At 42.8% G+C, this 13,003-nt stretch overlaps 1 protein-coding gene across 4 annotated transcripts in view; it reads right to left on the minus strand.

Moving 5' to 3' along the window:
• CNTN2 (contactin 2) overlaps positions 1 to 13,003 on the minus strand; it is a 68,540-nt gene that overhangs the window by 13,302 nt on the left and 42,235 nt on the right. For all 4 annotated transcript variants that reach the window (XM_083445531.1, XM_083445533.1, XM_083445530.1 and 1 more), the window contains exons 8-20: positions 12,798 to 12,973; positions 12,151 to 12,287; positions 8,713 to 8,842; positions 7,414 to 7,564; positions 6,093 to 6,220; positions 5,056 to 5,231; positions 4,702 to 4,822; positions 3,611 to 3,769; positions 3,346 to 3,495; positions 2,469 to 2,539; positions 857 to 1,091; positions 502 to 617; positions 54 to 240 (exon numbers count right to left, since the gene is read on the minus strand). In XM_083445531.1, the coding sequence (XP_083301657.1) occupies positions 54 to 240; positions 502 to 617; positions 857 to 1,091; positions 2,469 to 2,539; positions 3,346 to 3,495; positions 3,611 to 3,769; positions 4,702 to 4,822; positions 5,056 to 5,231; positions 6,093 to 6,220; positions 7,414 to 7,564; positions 8,713 to 8,842; positions 12,151 to 12,287; positions 12,798 to 12,973 (1,937 nt within the window). The remainder of the gene's footprint in view (positions 1 to 53; positions 241 to 501; positions 618 to 856; positions 1,092 to 2,468; positions 2,540 to 3,345; positions 3,496 to 3,610; positions 3,770 to 4,701; positions 4,823 to 5,055; positions 5,232 to 6,092; positions 6,221 to 7,413; positions 7,565 to 8,712; positions 8,843 to 12,150; positions 12,288 to 12,797; positions 12,974 to 13,003) is intronic.

Below are 13,003 nucleotides of genomic sequence, written 5' to 3' on the forward strand. Positions count from 1 at the left end.
GTGACTGAAGTATTTACAGAAAAGAAAGGCAGCTTCATCTAATGCTCACTCACGTGGTTTTGTAGTCATGAAACTGGTGGGAGGACTGGCTGGCCCAGTCCCAGCCCGGTTGTAAGCCCTGACAGCCACACGATACTTGGTATTGGGTTGGAGGTCTGTTACACGTGCTGAGTTGACAAGTCCCGCAGTCCTCACTCTGTCAGCAGCCTCCTCTTTGTCACCATGTTTCCAGTACCGGATCTGAAGACAGGGACACATGGCAATCTGAGCTCCTTTGACACTGAAGTGTTTTATTTTTAAGTCAGCAGTAAGACTATTTCCTCTGAGCAGCCCATATCAACTTAGCCGCAAGAGGAGATTCTGTCATGTTATCAGACTGAACTGAGGTGGCTCTGCAAACAGTTGCTGAGATGCCACCATGCCAGTCCAATGATTCTTTTTGTGGGGTTGTCTCTGAACCTGAGCCTTGCTCCAGATCCACTCCTTCCTCTTTCTTCTTACCTCATAGCCCAAAAGGACTCCGTTCATTTCATGTTGCTCCACGGGATCCCAAGAAAAATCTGCTTCTGTGGCCGACACTGCCTTGAGAGTAACGTTAGAGGGAGCCACTCTTGGTTCTGTGGACATACAACAGCAAAACCTTGGAATTATGGGCAAATCTAATCCAAGTCTAGAAATATCTGCAAGGTGCAAAGATCAGGAGCCAGACACTTGGCCTCCTGTCAATGGGCAAGGCAGGAAACAACTCTTGAAATGCTATTGATCTGGTGCTCTTGAGAGAAGCATCAGGTGGAAATTGAACTGAGCCGAAGCAATACTCGGAAGTATGCAATTCACCCTTACGATCCCAGCCTACCTTCCTCCGCAGAATGCACAATGGAGACCAAGCTCTCTGGCCCCTCCCCCTTCCTGTTGAAGGCCTTGATCTTCACTTCAAAGGGAGTATAGGGTGCGATGCTCTCATTGCGATAAACATAATGTAGGGATTCCGCATGGGGCACGCTTGCTGTCTTCCACACCTGAGTGCCTTCTTTGCGAAAAGAGAGCCGATATCCAAAGCCGTCTCCATTTTGGTACTCCCGTTGCATTGGCTGAAAGGCAGGTTGGGACCAGTTGAGGGGGGGGGGGACAAAACACAAAGACTCCACAACATTGGTCTGGATCCAGATTTCACATACACATGACATGCTTTATACAGATTTATGTACACAACAGTGACATGCCAGCTGGTCAAACGAGCAAGAGAACAAAAAGGAGGTAAAATATGGACTCGGGTAACACACTTTAAAATCAAGTATCCTTCTTAGAAACGAGAAGTACTTAGTAAGGTTATCTGAAGACTTGTAATGATAATTTTTTTACTTTTCTAATTTAAATTTTGAGGTGTTTTGTAATGAGTTATATTAGAATTGGAAGATATATAAAGTGCTGTGATATAAAGGTTACTTTTGAAAGCCAAGAAGTGGGAGGGAAAGGAGTCAGTAGGCTCTAAAGAGCCAAATAAGTTAAGTGGGTAACAATGATGTGACTGTATATGTTTAAATGGAAAATTACTAAAAAATATTTTAAGAAAAGAAAAGAAAAGTACTAGTCACATGGAAATAATCCCGGATCCTTCTTTAAAGGATTTGTGGGATTTGACATCTTTCTGCAGGGCCTGCAAGACGGAGCTGTTCCGCCAGGCCTTTGGTCGGGGTTCAGTCTGATTCTTTTCTTTCTGTATAAGAACAAGCATTAAAGAGGCCTCCTAGCCCACTCGCAGGTCCTTTATAAGACCAGTGGTAACAGTTGGCCCTAGAGAATATTAACCACTCTCAATTTTACCCATGGATTGCCATCTGTCCAGATTTTAATTTGCTCTGAACTAATTTTAAGATGTATTTTAATTAATTGATTGCCTGTTTTTATGTTCTTATGCTCTTTGTATACTGTCTTAGTTTTATGATGTTAGCCACCTGAGCTAACTACTCCTCCTCCTCCTCCTCAAATAGGGATCTTTTTTTATATAGAAAACAAAAGCCTATATTACTCTCAATTGATAGATTTATTTTACAAACACGTGCAAATTGAACTTCTTTATTAACTACTTTATCTGCATAATAGGATGGCAAATGGTGAGCTGGCACCAGAAGTGGCCTGGGAGGTAGTGGGATCCTTCCAGCAGTGGAGGTGCCACATGTGGCACATGTGCCCTAGAACATGGACTGGGGGGCAACATCAGCCAGCAGGTGGACTACCTGAAGTGGGATCCCTGCCCAATGCTGTGACAAACTCTGGTAAGCTGTAACCAAAGAAAGCTGCGGTCATTGTCAACCCCTACTATTTCCATGTATTTGTGCTCCTGAACAACAAACATGCTTTGTCGCACATAACACACAGTGATTATTTTGCCTACTCCCAGAAGAAATGCAAAGAAAAACAGAGAGCTGTCAGCAATGAAATTGCCCACTTTTGTGTGGCTGGCTTACCGCCCAGTTGATGATGAGTTCTCCAGGTGCTCCTCCTCCTCCATTGAGCCCAGATGGTGCAACAGTAGGGGCTGGAGTGATCCCCCCCAAAGAGAGGCAGAAGATGACATGTTAAATCGGAAAACAAAAGTCAAGCAATACTAAAGAAAAGCACCATTTCAATAATTAGAATCAATCAACTACATCATAAAGAAGGTATATTCAGGTAAATTGTCCCACTGAACTTTCACCTGTGAAATATGAGTGTCAATTTTTAAAAAATATGTAAAGGACATCACTTTGAAAAGTCTAAGGAAGTCCAAGAATGCATGCACTTAAAAAAGAAGGCCCAATAGATCACCACAAAAACTTTCTGGAGTTTTAAAATCAGATGTTCTAGTCCTCATGAAAACGTGAAGGTCATGTATCTTGTAAGTTCATAAGCTGAAGCAGCAATTGATTGTGACAACCACTGGATCAAAATAATTTCTGTGAGTCATTCCATCATTATAAGAATTCTGATAGCACCATGCAGTGAAATAACAACAACTTCTTCTTCTTCTTCTTCTTCTTCTTCTTCTTCTTCTTCTGGCTTTGGAAAATACCTTATTACATTTTTTACCCCACCTTTCTTCCCAAAAGGAGCTCAGGACAGCATACAACAAAAGTACAGGCACAATAATTAAAGAGTTAAAATCTGTTTCAGAATAAACTATAACTAAGATAGATAAATACAGCAGGTGAGTGAAGCAATTTTGTAAGAAGGCATTTTCAGATGACACCAAAATGCCGATCAGGTGGGGGAACAGCTACAGCTCTACAGGGAGGGAGTTTCATAACCACAGGGCCCACCAGACAGAAGACCCTACCCTGCATTACCACTGGGTGGTGTACTCACCAGCTTCTTTGGTGCGGATCTTGGTAGAAGGCACACTGGGTTCTCCCACTCCAAGGATGTTGCTGGCCAGGACCCGAAATTCATAATCCATCCATGGTATGAGGTTGGCCACTTGGGCCGTCTCTGCATTACCTTCAATATTTGCAGGATCTATAACCCAAAAGCACGAGAATAGAACAAATAGAGCAAGCAGTGCTAAAGGAATAACAGCGAAGCCTCCTACTGAAGCCTGTTCCGTGTGGGCCACTGCCCTCAAGACACTTACTGGTGCGCACTTGCTTCCACTTGGAGAAGAGTGGAGTGCGGGCCTGGATGACATATTTGGCAATGGGGCTGTGGTTATCAAAGCCTCGGCTCCAGCTCAGCTGCACAGTGGTGTCCTTGATGTCCCTCACCACCAACCCGCCAGGTGGCCCTGGAGGACCTACCAAAAAGGGAAGAACAACAGACACAATGACATCCCAGAACCACGTAGAAGAACATTAAGCGAGAGGACTTTTGCTTCATGATACGTGTGCACATAATGCCTGCGCTAAAGGATCTGCACTTGCTGCTGTTTAGTTACTGAGCCAGATTTAGGATGTCCATTTTCCTACATAAAGCCCTGAACAACTCAGAGCTACATCTTCTTCTGTACAGATTGAAGTCTGCAGATGGAGCCATCCTGACTGTACCAGGACCTATTAGGGGGGCAGTGCAGAGGAGGGCACCTGCCGTATGGAATGGGCTTCTCCATTGTGGCACCTGCCATATGGAATGGGCTTCCCATGGAGATTAGGTGAGCACCAATCGTGTGGTGTTTTTGCCACCAATTGAAGTCACACCTCTTTACCAAGGCTTTCCCTGATCCTCAGTATCTTCCTATATAAAGAGAAATGTAAGGCTGTCATCACATAGCCCCCGTTGAAGGATTTGTAGTAACACACCACAATTCTGGATTTGCATTAAGTAAATCTTTCCACCTTGTTAGAAAAAGGTTCCATCTCTCTCTTTTGCTTTAGAATGCAATTCTATATGTGAATGTGTATATTTGTATGAAATGTAACTGGGCAGCCCTTACTATGAGATCAGCCTTTGCCAACCCTCTAAATACTTTGGACTATCTTTAATGATGGGCACTATAGCCTAAAACACGTGGAGGGGATCAGGTTTACTAGACAGAGACAACTTTACTCTGTAGCTTCACTAGTGGGTGAGTTGCGTGGCAAGATAAATATCCAGCTCTTATACTGTTTTGTGGAGAATATAAGTTGTCTGTCTTTCTGGGAGTGGGAGCAAGAGCAAGTGCAGGCAGAGGGCAACTTGTTTGGACTTGTCACTGCAAAAATTGTGGGGTGATGGGACAGGAAAAATTACCTCTTACAACCAGCAATGCTGACTCAGAAGCACTGTCCACCACTGTCTGAGCTGTGCAAGTATATCGACCAGCATGTTTCAGCTGAGCATTCAAGATCAAAAGGTCTCCAATGTTCTCTTTCTATGATAGAAGAATCAATAGGAATAATGTCAGAACCAAGCTGAGAAATTGCGGCATGCAAGTTTAAAAAGAGGAGAAAGGCAACAGAAAATCAGGCAGCATCTTAGCAGTGGGCAAATGATGAGACCTATCAGAGGACATCCCAATGAAAAGGTAGAAGGGTAATTGGTTCTCCTTGAATTGTGACCACCTTTCTGGAAATTACAGGGCATCGTGGGATTTGCAGTACTCACTGTACTAGCTCGCTTGTAGTGGCCTTCGGACTTGACAAAGTCGATGAGAAAGTCATCCAGGAACCAAGTAAAGGTGAGGTCCATTGTTGGGTCATGAGAGGCACGGCATTGAAGGGTAATATTTTCACCTACATTAATGTCAGCACTGGATGGTGCGAGGGTGATTTTAGTGGCATCTGCAGAAAAAGCAGGTGAGATGATCGTTAGTTGTCAATAGTTGTTTGTGCATATCAGTTTTCATTAATATAACACGGGCACAGAAAAAGGTGAATGACATCTGTCTCTGAATACAGATTTGCTGGTGAAAAAAATAACTAGAAACTAGGAAAGCCCAGAGCACCTCAGTTATGGTTCTGCCATCCCCAAAGAATCAGTGAGAAGGGCTGCAACACTGTCGTCTTGAACCAGTTGTATCTTTTACTGTGTGCTTAATGTGGTTGGAAAGGAAGGAAAGCCCACTTTAATTACTTCAGTGAACTAGCAATACACTCTTCTCTTGCTGTAGTACTTGCAGGGCAGAAATGATGGCAAAATGTATTGTTGATCTTTCCATTATTGCAGTGTTTCTCAAACAGCACGCAGGGACTCGCCACATGGCCTCAGTGCCACAGCTTGCCCAGTGTTTCCTCACTTGCCTACCCCATCCCTAGCTATGCCACAGCCTTTCGGCTGGTCTAAGCTCAGCCTCAATGATTCCTTGCATGATGGGAGAAAGAGAAGTCTGAGGCTAATGGGAGAGAGGGAGGGTCTCCCTCTTCTGAGGGGAAAGTGCCAGAGGAGGTGCTGAAGGAAATGAGAAAATAAGATAATACTTAACAACAACAACAACAACAACAACAACAACAACAACAACAACAACAAACTGCAAATAGAAAGGAAGGGGATAACTGAGGAGACCTGTTATGGGAGAAATAAGAGAATTTTGTGACTGTGGGCCCTCAGTAATTTTCAGCCTTCTTGAGTAGGCCCTGGGGGTAGGAAGCTTGAGAATCCCTGCATTATTACATTTGGTCCCAGTGGCAATAAGATGCCCTTACCTCGAACTGAGAGAACTCCTGTGCTGTTTGCTTTGCCCATGAAATTCTCTGCGAAGCAGGTGTATTTGCCCTCATCTAACTTGCTAATATTCCGAATGATCAAGGTGCCATCTGGAGTGATGGTGATGCTGCAGTGGAAGAAGAGCCCATCAGGAGAAAGTGAGAGAATAATTCAGCCAACTACAGACCCATTTGACTGTCACGGGACATGTAGCATGAAGGCAGTGATGAATTCTGTCAAATGCGTCAGCTGAAAGGTATTGGAAATAATACGTCGTATAACATTGGCCTTCCAAAGAAAGACTGAGGTGTGCCACTGGGCTGCAGCAATAGCATGGCAGCTCTGTTTAGTTTTGTTTTAGGAGATAAAGGAGAAAGGGTTACTGGGAGGAAAAGGGAATCCTAAGTCCTGCCCCCTGTTAGGAGTTATCTTACATCTGGTCACCTGATAGCAGAAAGATGATTCAAAAGGTGGAGGTGGGTGTCACATACAGGCTGCAGTTAAAGGTGCAGCAAACAACTGGATAACTATGTTATTTTACAAGCAAACAAGCAACTCTGGTTACTTTTGGAAGTTTTAAATCAGCAGGCTAGGATATCAAACAGTAGCTGTGATTAACTTTCACCAAAAAGAAATACATGTCCTTACTCTTAAATAATTGGACAAGATATATATGCAAAGCTGAATACTCCCACGTATGAAATACACTTATTTAAAGGATATTGCCATTTTTCTGCCTCAAGCTGCTTGAAGGTGATGTGATTCAAGCTTACATTTTCACTGTGCAAATCCTTTCAGGATACTGTTCTCTGTACAAGCTGTTTAAGGATTGGCAACTGTCTACCACTCTTCTAACCATCTGGGAAATCATCTTGTGTGGCAGGGAGGACACTCCTTCGCAGTTTCAACACTGCTTCTTGCTTGCTAGATTTTCATAGTAAATGTAGGTGGTGCTCCAAAATCCAAGCAGCCTAGCACAACTGAAGTGCTGAATAAAAACCTCTCACGTTCCTGCACAAATCATGCTTTTCTGTCAAGCTACCATTTGGACAACAGATATCACTGCTCCCCCAAAAAAACAATTCAAGGGGCTTAGAGCAGAGCCACCAAGCAAGAAGATGCTGCTTCTGAAGGATCAATCCTAAGGAGACTTACCCCACTGAACACACCGGGACAGCCTTCCAAGTAAACACACATGGGATCAGTTCCACACAATAAATTTAAGCTAACCAGAAGCCAGCAGGATAATTGCACTGAGAAGGGACTGCATGCTCAAAGCTACTTAGTCTTAGCTAGGAACTAGCTTAAGGGTCCTCATACCTGGAGCTGTTGCTCAGAAGCTCAGTCCCTTTGGTCCAGAGTATAATGGCCTTTGGTGCAGCTCTTGGCTGGCAGTGGATAATGATTTCTCCGCCTCGAGCTGCTGGTATTAGTCGCCTCACGGGGTTTAGCCGAAAATCTGGAGCAAAGGCTAAAAGGGAAAATAAAATGATTAAGTAGGTTTTACGAATGCTGAGCCCTGGGAATGGTAAAGGCAAGCTTCCTGTAGATTCTATAATAGTGCAAAAGTAACATGATAACATATATCATGGCTTCTGTTAAATAAAGTTGCCTGTCTGTTACTTGGACACCTAAAGTAATGTTGTAACAGTGAGGTGCCTCAGTGTTTAGTCCAAGTGAGACAAATTTAACTACGCAAACCTCCAATTCATTGAACAAAATGCAAATGTTTTACACTGTGAAAATCAGCATGCTGCAAGTTCAGATCTCTGAAGCCCAAAAAGTCTGAAATTGAACACTGTGAAGAATAAAATGTCAAAACCTAAGCTTGATTAATCCTTCAAAATAGCTACATCTTAAATTTTGAACAGAAAGATTACTGATTCCAAGTGTAATTTCAAAGTCAGAACTTCAAAACTCAAAACCCCAGAAGTAATTGAATTTGAAACTGGTTGAAATGTGTGCTCAGTGTCTAAAAGGGCAGCTGCCTGTTTCTGTTCAGTCCTGTCAAAGCAAATGAGCCAGAAATACACACAGTTAATAAAATCTATAGTACTAAAAATCAATATAGGGGAACATGTTGTGGCTAATTAGAGAAGTTTAATTCACCTCTATTCATCTTACATCAGACTGAATTCACATACCAATATGGATGAAAAAGTCTGGTAGTTTCACTATGCATGTAGGCATATTTCAGTCTTGGCTGCGACAGTGCCTTGATCTTTGAGAAAAACCAACTGAGATTGGCCATAAATACTGTATTGCCTCATAACCTAAGCAGATGTTGACATTTCAAATTAAAACCATTGGAGGTTTCTTAGATTTTTCTTGCCACTAAAACTGCTAGAATACAATCTGTTAACAGCAGTCCTCCAGGACTAAAGAAAATAAAATGTTAAAAATGAAATTCACCATGAAGCAATATGGCAAAGTATTAGGCCAGTCCATTATCTTACTGCTTTTTAGACAGGGAATCTGCCAATATTTAAGATTAAAATCCAAGCATTAATACTAGTGAACAAGTCCCATTCAACACACAGGGCTCACTTCTGGAGAAATAACCCCCTTTCTAAAGCATAGCGGTATTGCCCAGACAATCCACAGAAATCCAGAACGTACCTTGCACAGCCAATTCAGCACTTGCATAAATGCTGCCATGCTTGTTCTCTCCTACACACTGGTACATCCCAGAGTCCTCCATTGTTAACTTTAAAATCCTCAAATCCCCACTATTCACTTCAATGCGATTCTGTGCAAACAAGTAGATTAGGTGGTTAGATCACAACACAGAGCATGAAATGCAAGTGCTATATACACAGAAGTGAGCTTCAGTAGAGAACATCACATTACCCCTCTCAGTAGTGACACGGTTGTGCTGTTCAACACATTTGCCCTATTCTGTGCCTGCTGCCACTCACGTGTCTCTGTGCATATGACTAGGGGGCATGGTTGGCCTCTGCCCTATGGGCCCTCCAAATCTGGTCCTTCAGGCTTTCTTTCTGCCCCAGGGGAGTCTCTTTAGGCCATGGTCTGTATCCAAGGCCATGACCCCTCACTGTTCCTCATCAGGTTGTCCTGAATGGAAAGTTTCATTGAAAGGTGATTGTGCCTCTTGTTTTAATGGAGAGATGTGTATTTGTTGTAATGAGTTTATGTATAAAAAACTCTGCCTTTTTCTTTGCTGGAATTCAGCCTACCAAACACAGGTAAGAGACATTAACCTCTCTGTCAACTTTAGCTTCTGGGCCTGCCTTCCACTGCTATACAGCCCTTGGAAAGTTGTCTATAGTTACAGACCAACTTTGGTATACAGAAACAGTGCAACAACTGAAGCACAGCAGATGTCATCTCTAAGGATATCTGTCCAGGTCAAAAAGCTATTGTTTGATATTTTGCTCATCCAGAGCTGGACATATTGTCTTGAAAAACAGAACAATGCAAATGAATACGTCATGTTCTCAGCAAATTCACTCCATTGAATGCCTGACCCCAATATTTATATGTGGCCCACTCTTTCGTGCCCAGAAATCTCTCCAACCAATTTCTCCCCAGAAAGACATCAGTTTATAATTTAAAGATCCTAGTATTACAATGCAGATTAAAAATATCCAGTAGCTGAGGGGTTCAAGTCAGACAATTTAGAAGTGGCAAATAAGAACAAAACTACTATGGGGGAAACAAAAAAACATTTTTTGAGGCAAAAGTTAAGACTCAAGTTCTTAAAGCATTTCGAAGCAACTGGGGTCTCTCCCATGTGTACAACAATCTGAGGCTGCAATCCTAAAGTCATGTATCTGGGAAGAGGTCCCCACTAAATTCAATGGAACCTACTTCTGAGACAAATATACAATTATGCTGTGGAAAAGGAGCAGAAAGAGACATTCAGGAGACATTCTGTTCTTACAAAGGTCACCCCGGGTTTGTTTTTTTGTTTTGCTATTTGTACATTAAGGGGCAGCTCTATCAATTCCAACTTAAAAGCAGCCAGGTAGCAATCCTTTTTGTTGCAGATCAAAAGTGTGGCACACTGGTGTAGCAAAAGGAAAGATTTATGACACAACAGAGGCCATCATACAAGGCTACCAAATCAGCTTCTGAGCCAAAAGTGGACCTAAACCCCAGTTGATATGGGTCTAGAAAATCGGTTTCCTCCAAGAGCACCTGGATTTGGTCCATGACCACCTGCTCAGGAACCTTGCCCAAGAAGGGGAGATTGGAAACTGAATGGCAATTACTTAGGTTTTCCGAATCCACGGAGGATTTCTTGAAGAGAGGTTTTACCACAGCTTTTTACCCTTGCCTTTTTACCATTCCCTCTTGCATGGAGGCATTAATCACCTCCCTGGTCCTACCAGCTATCCTCCTCCTTGCTAGTTTTTACCTGCCAAGAGAGGCAAGGGTCCAGAACGTAAGTGGTCACCCAGACCAATCAAAGTACTTGTCCACATCCAGCCTTACTAACTGAAACTTATCCAACATAACAGGGCTAGACAGTGCTCTGGACACCTCTAGAGATTAATCTGCTGTAACAGTAGAGTCAAAGTCTTGGCAAGATCAAGCAATTTTATCCTCAAGATGCTTTGCAAAAAAAATCACAGTGAGCTACTGTCAGTTCTACCACCTCCTTTGAACCAAACCATAAAAGGCCCCATACTACCTGGAAAAGCTCTGCTGGATGTCAAATGAGGTTCCCATGGAGGCAGCAAAGTATGCCTTCTTTGCTGCTTTCACTGCCACTAAATAGGCTAATGGTACATAGCTTGCTCTGTATTTTTATCATGTATTTCTCTGAAGGTTAACAAGGATTTCTGCATTTAAAGCCCTTCCTTTGTTTTCTGATCTGCTCTTGGAAAAGTCACACAATGTTAGCTAATATGTGAACTCCAAAGTCCACTACCCTTTCATGTAAGTCTCTCGGCTTTAGTACAACTTTGGCTTAATCCTTATTCTTTAAGCTTTCTGCCTTTGCATCAAAAGCCCTTCAGTTAAAATATCCCTTAACAATCCAAATTAACATGTTTGCTTATTACCCAGTTATAGCTCATTCACATCTTGAGTACCACTAATTCTTGCTAAGTTAATACCGACTGTGATTAATGGGAAGATAGTACGGAATGTGAGCAAAACCAAATTGTGACATTATTCATCCAATTAACAATTGTGTGATTATTTTAAAGGAAAACATATAGCAAATGCTGGGGGACGGGATTTGGACTGGGATCCCAAAGGAGCATTTAACCCTTTGCCTTGGCTGCGGTCCAAATCCAGACTACCCTGCACAGCTCCTATGTGCAGCTAAGAGAAACATCCCTTTGGTGCAAGAACCAAAACAAGATCCTCCTCTCCTCCTACACAGTTCTGATCCAGATCAGTCTTTCTCACAGCTAGTTACTACTTCTTAATTATTACTTTTTTAAATCATACAACTGTTAGCGGCATTCATAATGTCACATCTAGTTTGGGCCTAAGAACATAACCAGGAGAAATGAACATTTGAGGTTGTTTCCAGGTAGCTTACTGGCTTGAATTTACAGAATTGACAACAGGTGGCCAAACACAGGACTGTAGGGAGGGTCCACTGGTCTACATTGACTAGTGGTTGCTCTCTAGGACAGGAGACTTTCCCAGACTGACCTGGAGATACTGGGGATTGAACATGGGACTTTCTGAATGCAGGGCAGATGTTCTACCTCTGAATCATGGCCCTAAGAATGCTCAATCCTTTCTCTTGACCTTAGCATGGCAGCTTCTAAGTTTTCTATTAGTTAGTTAGTGGCAGATAGCCTGCTTTGTACTTTCAACTGTGGTTTCCTTTGCTCCCCTCGTTTAAACAGGTTTCATATTTATTATTGTGCTTAATAATAATAATAATAATAATTTATTATTTGTACCCCGTCCATCTGGCTGGGTTTCCCCAGCCACTCTGGGTAGCTTCCAACAAAGATGAAAAATACACTAAAATGTCACATATTAAAAACTTCCCTGAACAGGGCTGCCTTCAGATGTCTTCTTTTATGTGGCATTTCTATTTTGCACCCCACCTACAAAAGGGGCTACCTGAGAGGTTAAGGGCTGCCCGTTCCGTAGCCATTTGACGGTAGGCCTTGGCTTGCCAGCTGCAGCACAACTCCAGCGAAGGTCTGCTCCGATGTCAGCCTCTTTGTCTGAGATGACCTTCAGCCATTCTGGCTGAGCTATAAAAAGAACAAGAAGAGAACGGGACGTATGCACTTCAGACAGGAAGCAGTGCAAGATTCATGATGCTCAAGTTGTGGCGGGAATTTATTATAATGTGCAACCCCTAACATACCACATTTCATTTCTAAAACATTGATTTTTTTAAAAAATGGGGGAAACGTGTAACTTGGAGGTTCACAGATTTGAACAACCCATCTCAGCCCTAGATTCTGCAGATTATTCCATCCTTAGGGATGGATCCCTTATTTCATTGTTATGTTTTAGGTTTCCACCCACCCTGTGCCCTATTTGGGAAATATGAAAAGCACAGAGAAAGGTTCAAGGGGGACCTCCAGCTCTCTTTTCATTTGGATCAATGTACTAGGAAAGATGAAGAGCTGATGGCTGCCTGTCAGGGGATTGCTGTGAGCTCCAACTATGCTGCCCCAAGCATTCTAAGGATGGGTGAGACAGAAATATAATAAAAGGATAAGGTACTTGTGAAGGAACCTCCAGGAGTGCTTTACCTTGGATGATGATGCGGCCCCGATAGGTGTCTTTTCCTTGGGCATTTTCAGCTTCACACTCATAAGTGCCTTCATCTTCAAAGCCAATCTCCTTAAACTGTAGAAGGGGCTCTGTTGTGATCCACTCAGAGGACTGGCTACCATCCAACTTCCGCCATTTTATTCGAGGGACAGGGCTAGATTATAAATAAACCTCTGTAAAAGGG

Source organism: Podarcis tiliguerta (genome assembly GCF_965153285.1).
Source record: "Podarcis tiliguerta genome assembly, chromosome: 6".
Classification (NCBI taxonomy): Eukaryota; Metazoa; Chordata; class Lepidosauria; order Squamata; family Lacertidae; genus Podarcis; species Podarcis tiliguerta.